This window comes from Ranitomeya imitator, chromosome 6 (assembly GCF_032444005.1).
Source record: "Ranitomeya imitator isolate aRanImi1 chromosome 6, aRanImi1.pri, whole genome shotgun sequence".
In the NCBI taxonomy this organism is placed as follows: domain Eukaryota; kingdom Metazoa; phylum Chordata; class Amphibia; order Anura; family Dendrobatidae; genus Ranitomeya; species Ranitomeya imitator.
The window spans coordinates 574618419-574642627 of record NC_091287.1 but is presented as its reverse complement, the minus strand read 5'-3'; the positions used below and the strand labels follow the sequence as shown (position 1 = coordinate 574642627).

General features: G+C 54.5%; 2 protein-coding genes across 2 annotated transcripts in view; one reads left to right on the top strand and one right to left on the bottom strand.

The window, feature by feature from the left end:
* BOP1 (BOP1 ribosomal biogenesis factor) overlaps positions 1-23442 on the top strand; it is a 48510-nt gene extending 25068 nt beyond the window's left edge. Inside the window, exons 4-16 of the mRNA XM_069732173.1 lie at positions 16609-16763; positions 16962-17079; positions 19916-20017; positions 20130-20342; positions 20425-20586; positions 20657-20737; positions 20831-20900; positions 21262-21394; positions 22124-22304; positions 22373-22661; positions 22762-22846; positions 22927-23034; positions 23121-23442. Of these exons, the coding sequence (XP_069588274.1) occupies positions 16609-16763; positions 16962-17079; positions 19916-20017; positions 20130-20342; positions 20425-20586; positions 20657-20737; positions 20831-20900; positions 21262-21394; positions 22124-22304; positions 22373-22661; positions 22762-22846; positions 22927-23034; positions 23121-23274 (1851 nt within the window). The 3' untranslated portion in view covers positions 23275-23442. The remainder of the gene's footprint in view (positions 1-16608; positions 16764-16961; positions 17080-19915; positions 20018-20129; positions 20343-20424; positions 20587-20656; positions 20738-20830; positions 20901-21261; positions 21395-22123; positions 22305-22372; positions 22662-22761; positions 22847-22926; positions 23035-23120) is intronic.
* On the bottom strand, positions 6482-14665 carry SCX (scleraxis bHLH transcription factor). The gene is made up of 3 exons (XM_069732176.1): positions 14556-14665; positions 13924-14516; positions 6482-6650 (listed from the first exon to the last, which is right to left on the bottom strand). The coding sequence occupies exons 2-3, from the start codon at positions 14431-14433 to the stop codon at positions 6612-6614; spliced, it is 549 nt and encodes a 182-aa protein (XP_069588277.1). The 5' UTR covers positions 14434-14516; positions 14556-14665; the 3' UTR covers positions 6482-6611.
* Positions 23443-24209: the final 767 nt, after the last annotated feature.

Sequence of the window (24209 nt, the reverse complement as noted above, 5' to 3'; positions counted from 1 at the left end):
GCGCCACCTGCAGGAGAGGAGAAGGGTCTGCAGCCAGATGGGGTCTCCGGGTACAGAGGCTGGGGGTCTCCGGGTGACCACTTTACATATGGAGCGATGCCAATCTCCGGACCGTGGGGTCCTCAGAGCTGGAGCGGACTCTCAGGTCTCTGCTTGCTGTCAGTGTATGGGGTTGGGGTCCGCCTTGGGGGTACATGGTCTTTGCTGCCTGTGGTTGGGTGCCTCCATAATACTGACAGCTGCCATTATTTAGTCCTTGTGATTCTCGCATCACACGGACCCCTCATGGGGCAGGGTGGTGCCTCATCACACGGACCCCTCATGGGGCAGGGTGGTGCCTCATCACACGGACCCCTCATGGGGCAGGGTGGTGCCTCATCACACGGACCCCTCATGGGGCAGGGTAGTGCCTCATCACACGGACCCCTCATGGGGAAGGGTGGTGCCTCATCACATGGACGCGCTCCTGGCGCAGGGTGGTGCCTCGTCACACGGACGCGCTCCTGGCGCAGGGTGGTGCCTCGTCACACGGACGCGCTCCTGGCGCAGGGTGGTGCCTCGTCACACGGACGCGCTCCTGGCGCAGGGTGGTGCCTCGTCACATGGACCCCTCCTGGCGCAGGGTGGTGCCTCGTCACACGGACCCCTCCTGGGCAGGGTGGTGCCTCATCACACGGACGCGGTCCTGGGGCAGGGTGGTGCCTCGTCACACGGACCCCTCCTGGGGCAGGGTGGTGCCTCGTCACACGGACCCCTCCTAGGGCAGGGTGGTGCCTCATCACACGGACCCCTCATGGGGCAGGGTGGTGCCCCATCACACGGACCCCTCATGGAGCTGGGTGGTGCCTCATCACACGGACCCCTCATGGAGCTGGGTGGTGCCTCATCACACGGACCCCTCATGGAGCTGGGTGGTGCCTCATCACACGGACCCCTCATGGAGCTGGGTGGTGCCTCATCACACGGACGCCTCCTGGGGCAGGGTGGTGCCTCATCACACGGATGCCCTCCTTGGGCAGGGTGGTGCCTCATCACACGGACGCCTCCTTGGGCAGGGTGGTGCCCCATCACACGGACCCCTCATGGGGCAGGGTGGTGCCCCATCACACGGACCCCTCATGGAGCAGGGTGGTGCCTCATCACACGGACGCGGTCCTGGGGCAGGGTGGTGCCTCATCACACGGACCGCTCCTGGCGCAGGGTGGTGCCTCATCACACGGACGCCTCCTGGGGCAGGGTGGTGCCTCATCACACGGACGCCCTCCTTGGGCAGGGTGGTGCCTCATCACACGGACGCGCTCCTGGCGCAGGGTGGTGCCTCATCACACGGACGCCTCCTGGCGCAGGGTGGTGCCTCATCACACGGACCCCTCATGGGGCAGGGTGGTGCCTCATCACACGGACGCCTCCTGGCGCAGGGTGGTGCCTCATCACACGGACCCCTCATGGGGCAGGGTGGTGCCTCATCACACGGACGCCCTCCTGGGACAGGGTGGTGCCTCATCACACGGACGCCCTCCTGGGGCAGGGTGGTGCCTCATCACACGGACGCCCTCCTTGGGCAGGGTGGTGCCTCATCACACGGACGCGCTCCTGGTGCAGGGTGGTGCCTCATCACACGGACGCGCTCCTGGCGCAGGGTGGTGCCTCATCACACGGACGCCTCCTGGCGCAGCGTGGTGCCTCATCACACAGACCCCCCTGGCACATGGTGATGTAACAAACCCTCCGCTGTGAGCGGTGTTGGGACAGGATGCAGTAGATGTTTCTGTTCACTGACAGACGGCGGAGCTCCTGCTTGGCGCAGGTGGACGGCGGCTTTTGCGCTGTTTTCTGTCTGTGTAATTTTCTTGCTGATGTCCCCGCCCCTTCATCTAGCCCCGCCTACTTCAGCTCACATTGTGTCGCACACCAAACGTCCTAACTGGGGGCCACCAGCAGATGACGGGGCCCCACAGTGACGCCACCTCAGCAGTGACTGTCTAATGTCTCGGGATGTGAGGGGTTAATATCCGAGCTGTTTCCCTCTGGCATTCAGGGGGTTAACGCGTCACCTGCAGCGGGGGAGGCGGCTGCTCTTGTAAAGTGATCTGGGGCTCAGGAAGGAGGAGAGTGGGGGGCGGATTATTGTCCCGTGGGGGGGAGATGAGGAGCGAGTGAAGTGTTCCAGAGGTGGCCGCTTCCTCCAGCCCCAGACAGGCCTGGGGGATCGGCGGCCCCCGCAGCTGCCGTCTGACCCTCACCTGCTGCCAGCGCCACCACTCATCCCTCACCTCCCTCACCTGCATGCCGAGGGGTTAAATAAGGGCTGACCTGTGGGGCAGATACCAGGCGGACCATTTACCCCTGGGTGACCGAAAATGTCTGTGTGCTGAAAACTGATTCAGATATTCATGGCTCCGGTCTCTCTGGGGGGTCGGAGCGGGCGGCCTCATCTGCCCTGCCGGCCTGTCTGGGGGGCCGGAGCGCGTGGCCTTTTCTGCCCTGCAGGCCTCTCTCTGGGGGGCTTGAGTGAGTGGCCTTTTCTGCCCCGCCGGCCTCACTCGCTCTCTCTTCTCTGGGGGGCCGGAGCGGGCGGCCTTTTCTGCCCTGCCGACCTCTCTTGGGGGGTCGGAGCGGGCGGCCTTTTCTGCCCTGCCGGCCTCTCTCTGTGGGGTCAGAGCGGGCGGCCTTTTCTGCCCTGCCGACCTCTCTTGGGGGGTCGGAGCGGGCGGCCTTTTCTGCCCTGCCGGCCTCTCTCTGTGGGGTCAGAGCGGGCGGCCTTTTCTGCCCTGCCGGCCTCTCTTGGGGGGTCGGAGCGGGCGGCCTTTTCCGCCCTGCCGGCCTCTCTCTGTGGGGTCAGAGCGGACGGCCTTTTCTGCCCTTCCGGCCTCTCTCTGTGGGGTCAGAGCGGGCGGCCTTTTCTGCCCCGCCGGCCTCTCGCTCTCTCCTCTCTGGGGGGCCGGAGCGGGCGGCCCTTTCTGCCCTTCCGGTTTCTCTCTGTGGGGTCAGAGCGGGCGGCCTTTTCTGCCCTGCCGGCCTCACTCGCTCTCTTTTCTGGGGGGTCGGAGCGGGCGGCTTTTTCTACCCTGCCGGCCTCTCTGGGGGGTCAGAGCGGGCGTCCTTTTCTGCCCTGCCGGCCTCACTCGCTCTCTCCTCTCTGGGGGGCTGGAGTGAGGGACCTTTTCTGCCCCGCCGGCCTTACTCGCTCTCTCTTCTCTGGGGGGCCGGAGCGGGCGACCCTTTTCTGCCCTGCCGACCTCTTTGGGGGGCCGGAGTGAGCTACCTTTTCTGCCCCGCCGGCCTCACTTGCTCTCTCTTCTCTGGGGGGCTGGAGTGAGTGGCCTTTTCTGCCCCGCCGGCCTCACTTGCTCTCTTTTCTCTGGGGGGCTGGAGTGAGTGGCCTTTTCTGCCCCGCCGGCCTCACTTGCTCTCTTTTCTCTGGGGGGCTGGAGTGAGTGGCCTTTTCTGCCCTGCCGGCCTCACTTGCTCTCTTTTCTCTGGGGGGCTGGAGTGAATGGCCTTTTCTGCCCCGTCGGCCTCACTTGCTCTCTTTTCTCTGGGGGGCTGGAGTGAATGGCCTTTTCTGCCCTGCCGGCCTCTCTCTGGGGGGCCGGAGCGGGTGGCCTTTTCTGCCCTGCCGGCCTCTCTTTGGGGGGCCGGAGCGGGCGGCCTTTTCTGCCCCGCCAGCCTCACTCGCTCTCTTTTCTCTGGGGGGCCAGAGCGAGTGGCCTTTTCTGCCCCGCCGGCCTCTCTCTGGGGGGCCGGAGCGGGTGGCCTTTTCTGCCCTGCTGGCCTCTCTCTGGGGGGCCGGAGTGAGTGGCCTTTTCTGCCCCGCCGGCCTCACTCGCTCTCTTTTCTCTGGGGGGCCGGAGTGAGTGGCCTTTTCTGCCCCGCCGTCCTCACTCGCTCTCTTCTCTGGGGGGTCGGAGCGGGTGGCATTTTCTGCCCTGCCGGCCTCTCTGGGGGGATGGAGCGGGCGGCCCTTTCTGCCCTGCTGGCCTCTCTCTGGGGGGCCGGAGCTGGCGGCCTTTTCTGCCCCGCCGGCCTCACTCGCTCTCTTCTCTGGGGGGCCGGAGTGAGTGGCCTTTTCTGCCCCGCCGGCCTCACTTGCTCTCTTTTCTCTGGGGGGCTGGAGTGAGTGGCCTTTTCTGCCCCGTCGGCCTCACTTGCTCTCTTTTCTCTGGGGGGCCGGAGCTGGCGGCCTTTTCTGCCCCGCCGGCCTCACTCGCTTTCTTCTCTGGGGGGCTGGAGTGAGTGGCCTTTTCTGCCCCGTCGGCCTCACTTGCTCTCTTTTCTCTGGGGGACTGGAGTGAGTGGCCTTTTCTGCCCCGTCGGCCTCACTTGCTCTCTTTTCTCTGGGGGGCCGGAGCTGGCGGCCTTTTCTGCCCCGTCGGCCTCACTTGCTCTCTTTTCTCTGGGGGGCCGGAGTGAGTGGCCTTTTCTGCCCTGCCGGCCTCTCTGTTATCAGTTGCTCGGGGGTTAATCGCCACCGTGTCCCTGGGATGACATCACGCAGCATTAACCCCTCCATGCCCGGGTGGTCGCCGCTGTAGACTCCTTTTTGGCCCCGGTCCGGGGTGGAATGATGAGATTCCTGCCAAACCCCAGCGGATCTGAGGGAGATTTTCCTATAACCCATCTTCTCCAAAACTAAACACCCCGAGACATTAACCCCTGCCGCTCTGCCCCGCTCGTGAGGCTGCTGCAGCTGTGCACCAGGAGCTCTCTCTGCCCCGTAGTGGGAGGAGCCTCATGTCAGTGTTGCCATTCATCAGAGTAGTTGTCGTTGGGGCTAATGTGTGGCTTCACTACCTGTCACTCATCCAATCAGGTCGCTGCCCCTTAAAAGGCCCCCGTCGGTACAGAGCGCTGTTCACACCCAGCCCAGGCGCTCCGTACACCGTGGTTGTCTCCTCCACCTCTGGATGCCTGTGGCGGAGCTAGGGGGCAGTAGGCCCCGGGGAGGTGGGGGGGGGGTCAGCACCGGATGACAGTTCACACAGCGTCCTTCTATTACCCCACTGTGGGCGGAGCCACCATCCTCCACACCCGCATTACCCGGGATGATGATGATGAGCAGCTCATTCTCTTCCTGCTACACACGATGGGAGGGGCAAATTCCGCTGGACAGTTTCGGGTGTCACCTTTGTTACCCTGTGGTGGGCGAGCCAGACTCTCCCCCCCCCCCCCCCCCCCCCCGATAACACATTCCGGAAAGATCCTTGGTTCCTCGGGTTGCGCCTCCTTGCTCCCCCCGCATATGTCTAGGGGGATCCCCGGGTCACCCCCCCTTTAGCCCCATATGTGCCTGTGGATAGGAGGGGGTCCTCAGGTCACACGCACCCCATAAATGCCTGTAGGGAGATTCTCATGCTGCCCCCTTATTTTCCCGCACGGAGGGTGCTTGGGTTGCAAATATGCCCCCTATCCCCTGGGCCACCCCCTTCATCTTCATGTGCCTGTAGGAGATCCCCGGGCTGTCCGCTTATCTACTTGGGAAGCATCACGGGGCCTTCCCCTACTACCCCATATGTGCCTCTGGGGGACCCCCGACTGCCCTCTTCACCCCCATGTATGCCTGTGGGGGATGCTCGGGCCGCCCCCTTAACCCTTATATGTGCATGTAGGGGATCCCCAAGCTGCATCCTTATCTGCCTGTGAGGTGGGTCCTTGGATGTTGCCGCCTTCCTTTCCCTCCCCCATATATCTGTGGTAGGATCCTCTGGTTAGCCCCCACCATCCCTATTATCTCTACCAGTGGGCATATAAGGGGTCCTCGGTTCTCACCTCCTCTCCCCCCTCCCATTTTTGCCTGTGGGGGTATCCTCTGGTTAGCCCCCACCCTCCCTCTTATATGTACCAGTGGGCATATAGGGGGTTCTCGGGTCTCCCCTCCCGTTTTTGCCTGTGGGGTATTTTCTGGTTAGCCCCCACCCTCCCTGTTATATCTACCAGTGGGCATATAGGGGGTCCTCGGGTCTCGCCTCCTCTCCCCTCCCATTTTTGTCTGTGGGGGTATCCTCTGGTTAGCCCTCTCCCTCCTCCCATTTTTGCCTGTGGGGGTATCCCCTGGTTAGCCCCCACCCTCCCTCTTATCTCTACCAGTGGGCATATAGAGGGTCCTCGGGTCTCGCCTCCTCTCCCCTCCCATTTTTGCCTGTGGGGGTGTCCTCGGACCGCCAATATCTGCATGTAGGGGGTCCTCTGCTGTGACACAGACAGTATCGGTAGTATAAATAGACAACATCTCTTTATTGAGGTGATGGACAGTACACCAGTCCTGTAGTCCTGTATGGGCCGCAGCACGGGCCTCTGAGCAGTGACCCTCCAGGATCGTCTGGGCGGTAGGATGAGAGTTCTGTGGTGGCAACCGTAGAGCGCAGCATTGGTCTTGTCCACGGCTGGCATTGGCCGCTTGGTGGCCTGTGTGCAACCCCCACTGACTTCCACAAGCTCCTCCTTCAAAGATGAGATGCCGAGCCTCCTTTCCGGGGGTCCCATCTGTTGATCCCTGGATTTGGGGTGCATCTGCCCCCTGTTCTTCTTGGATGTTTTGTCCGGGCTCACTGCTCTCACCCACTGTGTGATTTCAGGGAGTCACTGGGGGTCAATGCCCCCCACAGCCTTCATTAGGTTCTGATCGTAGTCTTCCTCTCTCGATCTTTTCCCTAAAGAGAGAATGAAGGAAAGCGTTAACCTGGAAAGACCCCAGTGACTAGCCCCCTGTGCACTCCCTGGAGTGGCCTGAAGGTGGCGCTGATGGGTGCTCTTTGTTTTATGCGGGATAAATACATTATTTTCAAAGAATTATTTCCTTATCAGAAACTGTGAAATGGTAACTGCTTCCAGAGAGAAGAGTAATGTGGGGAAGCGAGCAAGATGGCATGGGGGGCTGCGGGGTGCAATGCAAGATCGAGCGTGAAACCATCCAGGACAGAGCAACACCATGGAGGAACCTGGAGTGTGGGGACCGAGGAGCCCAATGAAAGTGTTACACTATCCAGGACAGAGCAACAATGTGGAGGAACCTGGAATGTGGGGACCGAGGGGCGCAATAAAAGAGCGTTACACCATCCAGGACAGAGCAACAATGTGGAGGAACCTGAAGTGTGGAGGGGCGCAATGCAAGAGCTTTGCACCATTCAGGACAGAGCTGCAACATGGAGGAACCTGGACGGCGAGGAGGAGCTGATACTTCTAGTCCTGTCCTGTAGTGATGTATATACCCAGGAGGACGGTGAGGAGGAGCGGACACTTCTAGTCCTGTGCTGTAGTGATGTATATAGTATATACCCAGGAGGACGGTGAGGAGGAGCGGACCCTTCTAGTTCTGTCCTGTAGTAATGTATATAGTATATATCCAGGAAGATGGTGAGGAGGAGCGGACACTTCTAGTCCTGTCCTGTAGTGATGTATATAGTATATACCCAGGAGGATGGTGAGGAGGAGCGGACACTTCTAGTCCTGTCCTGTAGTGATGTATATAGTATATACCCAGGAGGACGGTGAGGAGGAGAAGACCCTTCTAGTTCTGTCCTGTAGTAATGTATTTAGTATATATCCAGGAAGATGGTGAGGAGGAGCGGACACTTCTAGTCTGTCTCCCATTTTCTTTGTGTATTTTTATGTCTCAGGTTATCGTCCCAGTTAATTGCACCAAGATCCTCTCTCATCCGTTGGAAATTTGCCCTCCTGAAGTTTAGTGTCCGTGTAACCCCTATACTACTCATCTTATTAAAGGATACATGAAAACTTATTATTTTGTGATCACTATTCCCCAAGTGACCCCCAGTGATGTATATAGTATATACCCAGGAGGATGGTGAGGAGGAGCGGACACTTCTAGTCCTGTCCTGTAGTGATGTATATAGTATATACCCAGGAGGATGGTAAGGAGGAGCGGACACTTCTAGTCCTGTCCTGTAGTGATGGATATAGTATATACCCAGGTGGATGGTGAGGAGGAGCGGACACTTCTAGTCCTGTCCTGTAGTGATGTATATAGTATATACCCAGGAGGACGGTGAGGAGGAGCGGACACTTCTAGTCCTGTCCTGCAGTAATGTATATACCCAGGAGGATGGTAAGGAGGAGCGGACACTTCTAGCACTATTCTGTAGTAATGTATATAGTATATACCCAGGAGGACGGTGAGGAGGAGCGGACACTTCTAGTCCTGTCCTGTAGTGATGTATATAGTATATACCCAGGAGGACGGTGAGGAGGAGCGGACCCTTCTAGTTCTGTCCTGTAGTAATGTATATAGTATATATCCAGGAAGATGGTGAGGAGGAGCGGACACTTCTAGTCCTGTCCTGTAGTGATGTATATAGTATATACCCAGGAGGATGGTGAGGAGGAGCGGACACTTCTAGTCCTGTCCTGTAGTGATGTATATAGTATATACCCAGGAGGACGGTGAGGAGGAGCAGACCCTTCTAGTTCTGTCCTGTAGTAATGTATTTAGTATATATCCAGGAAGATGGTGAGGAGGAGCGGACACTTCTAGTCTGTCTCCCATTTTCTTTGTGTATTTTTATGTCTCAGGTTATCGTCCCAGTTAATTGCACCAAGATCCTCTCTCATCCGTTGGAAATTTGCCCTCCTGAAGTTTAGTGTCCGTGTAACCCCTATACTACTCATCTTATTAAAGGATACATGAAAACTTATTATTTTGTGATCACTATTCCCCAAGTGACCCCCAGTGATGTATATAGTATATACCCAGGAGGATGGTGAGGAGGAGCGGACACTTCTAGTCCTGTCCTGTAGTGATGTATATAGTATATACCCAGGAGGATGGTGAGGAGGAGCGGACACTTCTAGTCCTGTCCTGTAGTGATGGATATAGTATATACCCAGGTGGATGGTGAGGAGGAGCGGACACTTCTAGTCCTGTCCTGTAGTGATGTATATAGTATATACCCAGGAGGACGGTGAGGAGGAGCGGACACTTCTAGTCCTGTCCTGCAGTAATGTATATACCCAGGAGGATGGTAAGGAGGAGCGGACACTTCTAGCACTATTCTGTAGTAATGTATATAGTATATACCCAGGAGGACGGTGAGGAGGAGCGGACACTTCTAGTCCTGTCCTGTAGTGATGTATATAGTATATACCCAGGAGGATGGTGAGGAGGAGCGGACACTTCTAGTCCTGTCCTGTAGTGATGTATATAGTATATACCCAGGAGGACGGTGAGGAGGAGCGGACACTTCTAGTCCTGTCCTGTAGTAATGTATATAGTATATACCCAGGAGGACGGTGAGGAGGAGCAGACACTTCTAGTCCTGTCCTGTAGTGATGTATATAGTATATACCCAGGAGGACGGTGAGGAGGAGCGGACACTTCTAGTCCTGTCCTGTAGTGATGTATATAGTATATACCCAGGAGGACGGTGAGGAGGAGCGGACACTTCTAGTCCTGTCCTGTAGTGATGTATATAGTATATACACAGGAGGACGGTGAGGAGGAGCGGACACTTCTAATCCTGTCCTGTAGTGATGTATATAGTATATACCCAGGAGGATGGTGAGGAGGAGCGGACACTTCTAGTCCTGTCCTGTAGTGATGTATATAGTATATACCCAGGAGGACGGTGAGGAGGAGCGAACACTTCTAGTCCTGTCCTGTAGTGATAGATATAGTATATACCCAGGAGGACGGTGAGAAAGAGCGGACACGTCTAGTCCTGCCCTGTAGTGATGTATATAGTATATACCCAGGAGGACGGTGAGAAAGAGCGGACACTTCTAGTCCTGTCCTGTAGTGATGTATATAGTATATACCCAGGAGGACGGTGAGGAGGAGCGAACACTTCTAGTCCTGTCCTGTAGTGATAGATATAGTATATACCCAGGAGGACGGTGAGAAAGAGCGGACACGTCTAGTCCTGCCCTGTAGTGATGTATATAGTATATACCCAGGAGGACGGTGAGAAAGAGCGGACACTTCTAGTCCTGTCCTGTAGTGATGTATATAATATATACCCAGGAGGATGGTGAGGAGGAGCGGACACTTCTAGTCCTGTCCTGTAGTGATATATATAGTATATACCCAGGAGGATGGTGAGGAGGAGCGGACACTTCTAGTCCTGCCCTGTAGTGATGTATATAGTATATACCCAGGAGGATGGTGAGGAGGAGCGGACAATACTAGTCCTGTCCTGTAGTGATGTATATAATATATACCCTGTAGTATGGTGAGACGGAGCAGACACTTCTAGTCCTGTCCTGTAGTGATGTATATAGTATATACCCAGGAGGATGGTGAGGAGGAGCGGACACTTCTAGTCCTGTCCTGTAGTGATGTATATAGTATATACCCAGGAGGACGGTGAGGAGGAGCGGACACTTCTAGTCCTGTCCTGTAGGGATGTATATAGTGTATACCCAGGAGGACGGTGAGGAGGAGTGGATACTTTCATGGTATATCCATAAGCTTAAATGTGTTTTCTGTGATGCAACACAAAGTAACAAGCATTTGTGACGTGTAACGTAAATTATATAGGGTTTTTTTTAAATATTTTAACAAAATAAATCTGAACATTGAGAGGTTTATTATTATTATTATTATTCAGCCCCCGTAGTCTGATGCCGGTAAAGAACATCCTGAGTAACCAATCTCCCCCAGAAGTCACATAATTAGTACATTGCGCCCACCTAGGTGATTTCTTCTCTGTATAACTACAGCTGTTCGCTGAAGATTTCTGTGAGAACATTGGGGATCAACCAGCATCCTAGAAACCAAGGAACCCACCAGACAGGTCAGGCATAGTGTAGTGGAGAAGGTGAAAGCTCGGTTAGGTAATCGAAAATAGCCCAAAGTGTGAACATTTCACAGAGCATCAATCCATCATCAAAAAATGGAAGGAGTATGGTACAACTGCAAACCTATCAAGACGTGTGTTCACCTAACGTGAGATCCCAAGCAAGGAGAGCATTAATTAGAGAAGCAGCCGAGAGGCCCATCGTCACTGGAGGAGCTACCGAGATCCACAGCTCAGGTGGGAGAATCTGTCCACAAGACATCTATTAGTCGTGTTCTCCATAAATCTACCCTTTATGGAAGAGTGGCAAGAAGAAGTCATTTGTGAAAGCCCTAAGAAGTCCTGTTTTCTTTTTGCAGAAAGCCATGTAGTGGACACAATGAGCATGTGGAGGAAGGGGCTCTGGTCAAATGAGACCAATAGATAAGTTGTTGGGCTAAATACAGACTATTCTGTCTGGTGGAAAAAGAACAGTGCACATCACCCTGAAAACACCATCCCCACCATCACACATGGTGGTTGCAGCCTCATGCTGTGGGGAGGCTTTTCTTCAGCAGGGGCAGAAAGCTGGTCATAGGTGAATGGAAGATGGATGGAGCTAAACACAGGGCAATCCTGGAGAAAAACCTGTTAGAGGCTGCAGAAGACTTCAGACTGGGGTGTAGGTTTGCCTTCCAGTGGACAATGACCCTCAACATCCTGCCAGAGCTACAGTGGAGGGTTTATATTGGGGCATCTTCATGTGTGTGAAGGTCCCGGTCATAGTCCAGACACAAATCTCAGAGAATCTGTGAAAATTGCTGATCACAGATAGTTTGTTCAGAAATGACCGCCGAATCTGATTTTGCCATTCTGCTGTATTAGTTCCCGATTTGTGCAGAATTTTATGTTTGAAGATCGGGTCCCAACAGATTCGGTCATTTCATCTCCCATTGACTCCAATGACATTCGGCCTTGTTGGCCAATAATGCAGATTCAATATTCGCTGCCGATCGTAATCCGAGCGCTCAACTCTAATCGCAGATGTCTCCACCCAGTGTCACGGAGCGAGTGTGCAAAGAAAACAAGGCAAAGTGTCACCTAGATGTGCCAAGCTCTGGAGACACCCCAAAAGACTGCAGAGAAAGGGGGAGAGACAGACCCCAAAAGACTGCAGAGAAAAGGGAGAGACAGACCTCAAAAGACTGCAGAGAAAGGAGGAGAGACAGACCCCAAAAGACTGCAGAGAAAGGGGGAGAGACAGACCCCAAAAGACTGCAGAGAAAGGAGGAGAGACAGACCCCAAAAGACTGCAGAGAAAGGAGGAGAGACGGACCCCAAAAGACTGCAGAGAAAAGGGAGAGACAGACCTCAAAAGACTGCAGAGAAAGGAGGAGAGACGGACCCCAAAAGACTGCAGAGAAAAGGGAGAGACAGACCTCAAAAGACTGCAGAGAAAGGAGGAGAGATGGACCCCAAAAGACTGCAGAGAAAAGAGGAGAGACGGACCCCAAAAGACTACAGAGAAAGGGGGAGAGACGGACCCCAAAAGACTGCAGAGAAAGGAGGAGAGACAGACCCCAAAAGACTGCAGAGAAAGGTGGAGAGACAGACCCCAAAAGACTGCAGAGAAAGGTGGAGAGACAGACCCCAAAAGACTGCAGAGAAAGGTGGAGAGACAGACCCCAAAAGACTGCAGAGAAAGGAGGAGAGACAGACCCCAAAAGACTGCAGAGAAAGGTGGAGAGACAGACCCCAAAAGACTGCAGAGAAAGGAGGAGAGACAGACTCCAAAAGACTGCAGAGAAAGGAGGAGAGACAGACCCCAAAAGACTGCAGAGAAAGGAGGAGACAGACCCCAAAAGACTACAGAGAAAGGTGGAGAGACAGACCCCAAAAGACTGCAGAGAAAGGAAGAGAGACAGACCCTAAAAGACTGCAGTAGAGAAAGGTGGTCCTACAAAGTACCGATTCAGGGAGATGATTACTAACTCACAATTGCCAGATTTATATTGTTCAAATATTTAGAAAACCAGATCATCGAAAATCCCAATAAAACACATTTGTTTGTGGCTGTAACAACAAAAACGCGGAAAAGCTCATGGAGTATGAAGACTTTTTCAAGGCATTGTACCTTAGGAGGACTGTGGAGGAGTAGACACTTCTAGTCCTCCTGAGTATATACTATATACAGCTCAACAGGACAGGACTAGAAGTGTCCGCTCCTCCTCACCATCCTCCTGGGTATATACTATATACAGCTCAACAGGACAGGACTAGAAGTGTCCGCTCCTCCTCACCATCCTCCTGGGTATATACTATATACATTACTACAGGACAGGACTAGAAGTGTCCGCTCCTCCTCACCGTCCTCCTGGGTATATACTATATACATCACTACAGGACAGGACTAGAAGTGTCCGCTCCTCCTCACCATCCTCCTGGGTATATACTATATACATCACTACAGGACAGGACTAGAAGTGTCCGCTCCTCCTCACCGTCCTCCTGGGTATATACTATATACATCACTACAGGACAGGACTAGAAGTGTCCGCTCCTCCTCACCATCCTCCGGGGTATATACTATATACATCACTACAGGACAGGACTAGAAGTGTCCGCTCCTCCTCACCGTCCTCCTGGGTATATACTATATACATCACTACAGGACAGGACTAGAAGTGTCCGCTCCTCCTCACCGTCCTCCTGGGTATATACTATATACATCACTACAGGACAGGACTGGAAGTGTCCGCTCCTCCTCACCATCCTCCTGGGTATATACTATATCCATCACTACAGGACAGGACTAGAAGTGTCCGCTCCTCCTCACCGTCCTCCTGGGTATATACTATATACATCACTACAGGACAGGACTAGAAGTGTCCGCTCCTCCTCACCATCCTCCTGGGTATATACTATATACATCACTACAGGACAGGACTAGCAGTGTCCGCTCCTCCTCACCGTCCTCTAGGGTATATACTATATACATCACAGGGTTAGAAGTGTCCGCTTCTCACTATCCACCATGTACATATATAGTTGTCACTCATTGTCCTTCTGGGTTGGATGTCGCAATCATGGGACCTTAGGATGTGCATAGGTTTAGGGAGGTATTATAGCCCCCATGTCGTGTGTGTGCCCCCCAGGTCGTGGCGATTATAGGCCTTCTGACATTTGTTCTCACCTGTTTCCGCTGGTTGCTGAGGCAGAAGGTGCAGATCTGCTTTGGTTGGCCATGCTCGTGCTCCCGATGTTTGGGACTGGCAGTGGTGGGGTGATGCTGGTAGTATGGGGGATTCGTGTGGCAGGGTTGTCCATCTCCGCACGCATCTCCGAGCAGTAGTACATTTCCCAGATGTGAGATGTAGCTGGACGCCAGGCGTAGAGTCTCTATTTTGGAGAGTTTGCGGTCTGCGGGTTCGGTGGGAATGAGCGTGCGCAGGGCCGTGAAGGCGTTGTTGACGCTGTTGGTCCGGTCCCTCTCGCGGGCGTTGGCCGTATGTCGCTGACGTGGTTCTCGATGCAGTCTTGGGCACTTTTTATGTTCCCTTTTACCTCCACCTCCCGAGTGATGGAATCCTTTTTCGCCGCAGCTGGAGCTGTCACTACTGCTGTCCTCATCGTCTGAGAGCATGCTGATGTCCGGGTAGAGAAAGCGGGCAGGCGGGGCATGGCGGAGCATAGCAAACGACATATTGAAACGGCGGGCAGCAATGCTAGAGGATGACTTGGCCTCCACCTGTGACTCTGTATGGACGGATGGTATGCTGTCACTGCCTGCTCTGTGTCACCGGACGGATGGTGCGCTGTCACTGCCTCTGCTCTGTGTCACTGGTAGGACGGTGAGCTGTCACTGCCTCTTCTGTGTCCCCAGACGGACGGTGCGCTGTCACTGCCTCCTCTGTGTCACTGGATTGACTGTGCGCTGTCACTGTCTCCTCTGTGTCACTGGACGGATGGTGCGCTGTCACTGCCTCCTCTTTCACAGGACGGAAGTTGCGCTGTCACTGTCTCCTCTGTCTCCAGATGGACGGATGGTGCGCTGTCACTACCTCCTCTGTGACATTGGACGGATGGTGCGCTGTCACTGTCTCCTCTGTCCCCAGATGGACGGATGGTGCGCTGTCACTGCCTCTGTGTTACAGGACGGATGGTGCGCTGTCACTGCCTCCTCTGTCCCCAGATGGACGGATGGTGCGCTGTCACTGCCTCCTCTGTGTCCCTGGATTGACTATGCGCTGTCACTGCCTCCTCTGTGTCACAGGACGGATGGTGCGCTGTCACTGCCTCCTCTGTGTCACAGGACGAATGGTGCGCTGTCACTGCCTCCTCTGTCACAGGACGGATGGTGCGCTGTCACTGTCTCCTCTGTCCCCAGATGGACGGATGGTGCGCTGTCAGTGCCTCCTCTGTGTCACAGGATGGATGGTGCGCTGTCACTGCCTCTTCTGTGACACCGGACGGATGGTGTGCTGTCACTGTCTCCTCTGTCCCCAGATGGACGGACGGTGCGCTGTCACTGCCTCCTCTGTTTCCCCGGATGGATGGTGCGCTGTCACTGCCTCCTCTGTTTCCCCGGATGGATGGTGCGCTGTCACTGCCTCCTCTGTTTCCCCGGATGGATGGTGCGCTGTCACTGCCTCCTCTGTCCCCTGATGGACGGATGGTGCGCTGTCACTGCCTCCTCTGTGTCACAGGATGGATGGTGCGCTGTCACTGCCTCCTCTGTGTCACAGGACGGACGGTGCGCTGTCACTGCCTCCTCTGTGTCTCTGCTGCTGTCCTTCTGTCCATCTCTTCCCCTGTATGGAGTCCTGGTCTCACACGTGTGGATGCAGCCGTCTGGCGGAGCTGCAGCTGTGATTGACTTTTTATAGTGACCCTTGAGAGTGAGTCTGGTTCCTCCCTCAGCCGGCAGCAGACACGAGTGAGGGGGGCTCCATCGGAAGCTGGAAGAGGGGGGAAGGGAGTCCCCAGACGGCTGTGGGATTTAACAGCCTAGACTAGCCTGTGCTTCCTAACTAGCGCAGTATTAACCCTTCTTACACCCTCGCAAGCTTCTTCCTGTGCCGCAGATTTCGGATTGTTCAGTTATATTGGAGAAGTGATGAAGATTCGGAATTATTGATAACTTTTTGGGGATGTCTGCCCCTTAGTTGTGATGGCCGGTGATATCTGAGTGTTCCCATTATACCTGGAGACCTGAGGACGTGGACCTGAGGGAGCGCAGTAGATAACGCTGGTGCCAGGAGTCTGTCCGTACCTGTAGTTCTTGGCCTCTTGACTCCAACTCTCCCAATATTGGAGATGGCTACAGACAACCTGGAGAACCAGCAGTCTCCAGGACAGTGGCCGATTGGCCGGGAGGCGGAAAACTCCTGGATAATGTTTGACCGATTCTTCGTAGCAAAAATTGTAACTAATATTGTAATTAGACCAGAGTATCACAACAATCATATATAAATAATATGGGCGACTTGGGAAGGCCTGACAGCCTTCCCACCACGACAAGGTGACCCAAATTCGGGATGGTCCTAATCTCTAGTATTAAAACCTTGTCCCTATCTGGGTCGCGAACATGGACGCCCACAATGGGAAGCTATATAAACGTAATGTCCATCTCCAAGAAAGGCCGCACACACCCTTACAGCAGGGGAGATGTTCATTTTTTGTCTATCTTCAGTTTTGTCTGTTTAACATGTTCCTATTTTTTGCATGCATACCATCTTATACTCCAGGTAATTTTTTTGGATGAGTCCTCTGGAGCCACAGCTTCTGGGGTCCGGCGGGGGGGGGCTGTCAGACCGACTGTAGATCACCTGTCTGATTGTGGTTGGTCACTCCTGACCTGGCATCTGTTCCTTCTCAGGACATCAGAAACACTGTTGGGAATATTCCTATGGAATGGTACAAGGATTTCCCGCACATCGGCTACGACCTGGACGGGAAAAAGATCTTCAAACCGCTGAGGAATAAGGACCAACTGGAAGAGTTTCTGGACAAGATGGAGAATCCAGATTACTGGTGAGTGTTTCCACAGCTCCACCCTGCCGACCCCAGGAGCAGATTACCCCCCAGCTCCGGGACCACAATACCCCTCTCTGCACCAACTCCGGGACTGCATACCTCCCCTCTCACTCCGGGACCGTGTTGCCCATACTGATTTACGTGGTTTGTTTTTTCGGAGGTTTTGTTTCGTTTTATTTTATTTTTTTTTTACAGGCGAACTGTTCACGATAAGAAAACCGGTCGGGACATAAAACTGACGGATGAGCAGGTGGATCTGGTTGACCGGCTGCAGCGAGGACAGTTTGGAGATGTGAACTGTGATCCATACGAGGTATGGTGTAATGAGTGAGAAGGTTCCACCGGACCCAACAAGCGTATCCTGCACCGCAGCGGGGAGACTCGCCTGCCCGGGGACGCCTTTGTTAGATAAATTGCCTCTTAAATGTAAAAATTGTGCTCCGCCTTTTAGTAACTCAATAGTCACTGCAAATTGTGTCACCTCCACTGGGTACAAATGTCTCCTTTTATTTCTCCAGCAATCTACCTGCCCCCCCCCCCCCAACCTTCTCTATGACTAGTTCAGTCCTCCTGCCCAACCCCCCCCCCTTCCCAATGGTTGGTGCAGTCTCCCTGCCACACCATCTCACCCCAGTCTCCCCAGTAGTTGGTGCAGTGTTCCTGCCACACCATCTCACCCCAGTCTCCCCAGTGGTTGGTGCAGTCTTCCTGCCACACGCTCCATCCCCCCTCAGTCTCCCCAGTGGTTGGTGCAGTCTTCCTGCCACACCCTCCATCCCCCCTCAGTCTCCCCAGTGGTTGGTGCAGTCTTCCTGCCACACCCTCCATCCCCCCTCAGTCTCCCCAGTGGTTGGTGCAGTCTTCCTGCCACACGCTCCATCCCCCCTCAGTCTCCCCAGTGGTTGGTGCAGTCTTCCTGCCACACGCTCCATCCCCCCTCAGTCTCCCCAGTGGTTGGTGCAGTCTTCCTGCCACACGCTCCATCCCCCCTCAGTCTCCCCAGTGGTTGGTGCAGTCTTCCTGCCACACGCTCCATCCCCCCTCAGTCTCCCCAGTGGTTGGTGCAGTCTTCCTGCCACACGCTCCATCCCCCCTCAGTCTCCCCAGTGGTTGGTGCAGTCTTCCTGCCACACGCTCCATCCCCCCTCAGTCTCCCCAGTGGTTGGTGCAGTCTTCCTGCCACACCCTCCATCCCCCCTCAGTCTCCCCAGTGGTTGGTGCAGTCTTCCTGCCACACCCTCCATCCCCCCTCAGTCTCCCCAGTGGTTGGTGCAGTCTTCCTGCCACACGCTCCATCCCCCCTCAGTCTCCCCAGTGGTTGGTGCAGTCTTCCTGCCACACGCTCCATCCCCCCTCAGTCTCCCCAGTGGTTGGTGCAGTCTTCCTGCCACACGCTCCATCCCCCCTCAGTCTCCCCAGTGGTTGGTGCAGTCTTCCTGCCACACGCTCCATCCCCCCTCAGTCTCCCCAGTGGTTGGTGCAGTCTTCCTGCCACACGCTCCATCCCCCCTCAGTCTCCCCAGTGGTTGGTGCAGTCTTCCTGCCACACCCTCCATCCCCCCTCAGTCTCCCCAGTGGTTGGTGCAGGCTTCCTGCCACACCCTCCATCCCCCCTCAGTCTCCCCAGTGGTTGGTGCAGTCTTCCTGCCACACCCTCCATCCCCCCCCTCAGTCTTCCCAGTGGTTGGTGCAGTCTTCCTGCCACACCCTCCATCCCCCCTCAGTCTTCCCAGTGGTTGGTGCAGTCTTCCTGCCACACCCTCCATTTCTCCCCAGTGGTTGGTGCAGTCTTCCTGCCACACCCTCCATCCCCCCTCAGTCTCCCCAGTGGTTGGTCCAGTCTTCCTGCCACACCCTCCATCCCCCCTCAGTTTCCCCAGTGGTTGGTGCAGTCTTCCTGCCACACCCTCCATCCCCCCTCAGTCTCCCCAGTGGTTGGTGCAGTCTTCCTGCCACACCCTCCATCCCCCCTCAGTCTTCCCAGTGGTTGGTGCAGTCTTCCTGCCACACCCTCCATCCCCCCTCAGTCTTCCCAGTGGTTGGTGCAGTCTTCCTGCCACACCCTCCATCCCCCCTCAGTCTCCCCAGTGGTTGGTTCAGTCTTCCTGCCACACCCTCCATCCCCCCTCAGTCTCCCCAGTGGTTGGTGCAGTCTTCCTGCCACACCCTCCATCCCCCCTCAGTCTTCCCAGTGGTTGGTGCAGTCTTCCTGCCACACCCTCCATCCCCCCTCAGTCTCCCCAGTGGTTGGTGCAGTCTTCCTGCCACACCCTCCATCCCCCCTCAGTCTCCCCAGTGGTTGGTTCAGTCTTCCTGCCACACCCTCCATCCCCCCTCAGTCTCCCCAGTGGTTGGTGCAGTCTTCCTGCCACACCCTCCATCCCCCCTCAGTCTCCCCAGTGGTTGGTGCAGTCTTCCTGCCACACCCTCCATCCCCCCTCAGTTTCCCCAGTGGTTGGTGCAGTCTTCCTGCCACACCCTCCATCCCCCCTCAGTCTCCCCAGTGGTTGGTGCAGTCTTCCTGCCACACCTTCCATCCCCCCTCAGTCTCCCCAGTGGTTGGTGCAGTCTTCCTGCCACACCCTCCATCCCCCCTCAGTTTCCCCAGTGATTGGTGCAGTCTTCCTGCCACACCCTCCATCCCCCCTCAGTCTCCCCAGTGGTTGGTGCAGTCTTCCTGCCACACCCTCCATCCCCCCTCAGTCTCCCCAGTGGTTGGTGCAGTCTTCCTGCCACACCCTCCATTTCCCCCCAGTCTCCCCAGTGGTTGGTGCAGTCTTCCTGCCACACCCTCCATTCTCCCCCCAGGAGTCAGTGCAGTTTCTCCTTGGCTAGTTATTGATGCAACCACCGTGGTCTCTCCAGTACTCAGAGCCGTCCGCCTTCTTCTTCCCCAGTAGTGAGAAGCCCCTGGGTGGTATTTGGTGTGGCTGCTCTGCTCCATTGAGAGGGAACTGGGCAGTAATACCACTTGACACCCCACAGATGAGGCAGATTTTTTTTCCGTTGTTGCACCACATGGTCACCTAGAGCCCCCTGTAGCCCGTCCGTTCTCGAGGAGGACACGAGCCTCTTCTAGTGATAATGTGAGGTGTATGGTGCAATGTATGGCGCCTGCCGGTCTGATGAGCTCTGATCTTTTCCTGCAGCCATCAGTGGATTTCTTCACACATGAGACCATGATCCATCCCGTCACCAACCGACCAGCGGACAAGAAAAGCTTCATTCCTTCCCTCATTGAGAAGGAGAAGGTAACAGCATTTTGGCGGCTGACGATGGTGCCGTCTGTGATCGGCCTCATAGCGGCGGCAGCCGCTGCTGCTGTGGAACCACCTCAGTGATCACATTTGTTGCTGGTTTTAGGTTTCCAAGTTGGTTCATGCCATTAAGATGGGCTGGATCCGTCCACGGAAGCCTCGAGATGACACCCCCAGTTACTATGACCTGTGGGCTCAGGAGGATCCGAACGCCATACTAGGGAGGCACAAAATGCACGTTCCCGCTCCACGGCTGCCACTGCCAGGACATGAGGAGTCCTACAACCCCCCTCCAGAGTACCTGATGACCGAGGAGGAGGTGCGGCGTCTGATGGGTCTGTGATTCACCTGCTCCGTGTGTGAGGATCCATCATGTCCAACGTCTCCTCATTCCTCTGTAGAAATTGGCCTGGGAGCAGCAGGATCCTGAAGACCGGAAGTTGCCGTTCCTTCCCAAGCACCACCTTTCCCTGCGCTCCGTCCCCGCATATGCTCGCTTCATACACGAGAGGTTTGAGCGCTGCCTGGACCTGTACCTGTGTCCTCGCCAGAGGAAGATGAGGGTAAGCGACCACCAGATGAGCACGCTGCACTTCCAGGAACGTCTCCCTCATCTGTGCTTCTATCACACAGGTCAATGTGGATCCTGAGGATCTGATCCCCAAACTACCCAAACCCCGAGACCTGCAGCCATTCCCTACCACACAGTCCATGGTGAGTGTAGCTTCTGGGGGTTCCCCGGATCCTGCTGGTCCTGGTCCCGTCTGCCCCTCCGCTGATCGCTCTCCTTTCTGTTGGTCCCACTAGATTTATCGTGGTCACACATCCCTCGTGCGCTGTGTCAGTGTCTCTCCCTCCGGTCAGTGGATTGTCTCAGGTACGTGGATTCACAATCAGATGTGTGACGTTATTTCTGTGTTATGTCCTCCGCCATCATCTGTGGAGCGGACACTGATTTGTGGAAGGATGTAAAGATCTGACATTCACATGTCTTGGAGACCTGGCCCAGAGGACGACGATTGCTCCACCACTGAGGTTTTGCCGTCAGATTGTTTTTGTCTTCTGAATTATCACGATGTCTTGCCCAGTCGGTGCCAGACTAATGGACGATTACTCTAATTCAGCTGCCTTAACCTGAGCACACTGGAACCTCAGAGGCCCCAAGGACAATCTACGGTCTACAGAACCCTGGTAAGTCACGCCACTAGCCGAGAGGATAACTTTCCTGCTCTTCTTAGGCTCTGATGACTCAACACTCAAGTTTTGGGAAATTTGTACCGGTCGTTGCATGAAAACGATTAATCTAGATGGGGCCGTCAAAAGTGTGAGCTGGAACCCAAACTCCTCACTGGTGCTGGTGGCTGCATGTGTGTAAGTATCCTGTATTATACCCCAGAGCTGCACTCACTATTCTGCTTGTGCAGTCACTGTGTACATACATTACATTACTGATCCTGAGTTACCTCCTGTATTATACTCCAGAGCTGCACTCACTATTCTGCTGGTGCAGTCACTGTGTACATACATTACATTACTGATCCTGAGTTACCTCCTGTATTATACTCCAGAGCTGCACTCACTATTCTGCTGGTGCAGTCACTGTGTACATACATTACATTACTGATCCTGAGTTACCTCCTGTACTATACCCCAGAGCTGCACTCACTATTCTGCTGATGCAGTCACAGTATACATACATTACTGATCCTGAGTTACCTCCTGTATTATACACCAGAGCTGCACTCGCTATTCTGCTGATGCAGTCACTGTGTACATACATTACATTACTGATCCTGAGTTACATCCTGTATTATACCCCAGAGCTGCACTCACTATTCTGCTGATGCAGTCACAGTATACATACATTACATTACTGATCCTGAGTTACCTCCTGTATTATACACCAGAGCTGCACTCACTATTCTGCTGATGCAGTCACTGTGTACATACATTACTGATCCTGAGTTGCATCCTGTATTATAACCCAGAGCTGCGTTCACTATTCTGCTGCTGTTATTATTGGATGGATGCAGCTCTGGTCTGACATGTACCGACTCCGGTTGTGTGCCATCAGTCACATATGCTGATTGTTTTGCTCAGGGAGAGCTCCGTTGTCATTGTGAACCCCGGCCTTGGAGACCGTCTTCTGTGCAGTTCCACTGATCAACATTTAGAGGGGTATGAGGCCCCTGAGGAGCAGAATCCGCAGCCAGTGACCTGGGCGACCGCAGAGGGGGCAGATTATGACCAAGGACTGCGGCTCCGGCTTCACCATGAGAAGGTAGACTTTGCCATGATGGGTGCTGTTTGCTGTGGCCTCGGCTGCTTTTCACACTTCTCTTCTCACAGGCAGTGAAGCAAGTCACGTGGCACGGACGCGGGGATTATTTTGCAGTGATCCTTCCAGATAATGGGAATTCTCAAGTCTTTATTCATCAGCTCAGCCGCAGACGCAGCCAAAACCCTTTCCGCAAAAACAAAGGCCAGGTCCAGCGGGTCCAGTTCCACCCCACTCGCCCGTTCTTCTTTGTGGCCACACAGCGCTACATCAGGGTCTACAATCTGTTAAAACAGGAGCTTACTAAGAAGCTACTCGCCAACTGCAAGTGGATCTCCAGCCTCGCTATCCACCCTGCAGGTAAGCGGAGAATGATGGGGGGCTCCTCTGCTGCGGTCTAGGCGGTGGTGGGCCGCTCTGGGGGATGAGGTCAGAGCAGTCACTTCTCATGTCGTTCCAGGTGATAATCTGATCTATGGAAGTTATGATTCCAAGTTGGCCTGGTTTGATATGGATCTCTCCACGAAACCCTACAAGGTGCTCAGGTAAGTGGTGAATGGTGGTCTTCTCTCGTGATGGGGGGATCAGTTTGAGCAGTGGCTATTTGAGATGTTTTGTTTTACAGACATCATAAGAAGGCACTAAGGGCAGTGGCCTTTCACAGACAGTACCCGCTGTTTGCCTCTGGCTCGGATGACGGCAGTGTCATCGTGTGCCATGGCATGGTCTACAAGTAAGTACGATGGACTGTCATGGGGGAGGGGGTGTTTGCCTGCTGTCCAAGGAGGAGTGATCTGACCCATCTCTTATGTTGTGCAGCGATCTCCTGCAGAATCCGCTCATTGTTCCCGTGAAGGTTCTCAGAGGACATGATATTACCCGAGATCTGGGCGTCCTTGATGTTGTCTTCCACCCAACGCAGCCTTGGGTCTTCTCTTCTGGGGCTGATTCTACAATCCGTCTCTTCACATAACTGGACCTCATCTGACACAAGACCCCTGAGATAAAGCAAGGAGTGTCAGTCTCCTGTCCTCCACCCCGCAGACAGTGCGTCGGCAGCTATGATGACGGTGTCCTTCTTGTATATATGTCTGGATCAGCTCAGCCAGTGTGTTTTATAATAAAACTTGTAATGGCTCCACGATTGGCACTTCTGCCACGTAATATCTCCTCCACCATGACATCTTGATTTCGATGTGCAGAAGTATCTTAATATGCAAATTGCCTCTTCAGAGAAAAAGAGGACTTAAACTCTATAGCACCACCTGTTGGAAGTAGCGATCCTACAAGTCACAATCAACCCTTTAACGAGTCGTGCAATATGACTTGGGATAAACGCCAAATCAGTATCTCAATTCGCAGACGTGGTGTTTCGGGCTGTTGGCCCTCGTCAGTGCGAAGCATGAGAACTGATTTGGCTAGGTGAGAGGCTCTGGACTGGGGTCCAAGGTTTCTCCTTGTGGAGAGCGACATACCAGCTGTGGCCAGAAGCATCTTTATATTTTCGTGTTGTCTTTTATGGTATACAAGTGACATTGAGGAAGTAGCATTAATATCAAGGTCAATACAAGAGTCGTGCTGGGGGCCATCTAGATATTGAACACTTCCCTGTTCACTGAGCAAGTTCTGTACATATAGACTAAAGATCCACTGACCAGCATTGGAACTCAAAGGCAAGAACTGACCCGCATCTCATAGGTACCCAGCTCACTAGAGCCCATCATGGAATCCTAGAATGTTAAGAGTTGGAAGGGACCTCCAGGATAATCGGAGCCTCTCGTGGCCGTCTGTTCCACTCATTTATCACCATCAAAAAGTGTTTGGTTTTTTTTTACCTAATATCTAATCTGTGTCTTCTCCCTCTCAATTTCATCCCATTGCTTCTTGTGTTTCCATGTGCAAATGAGA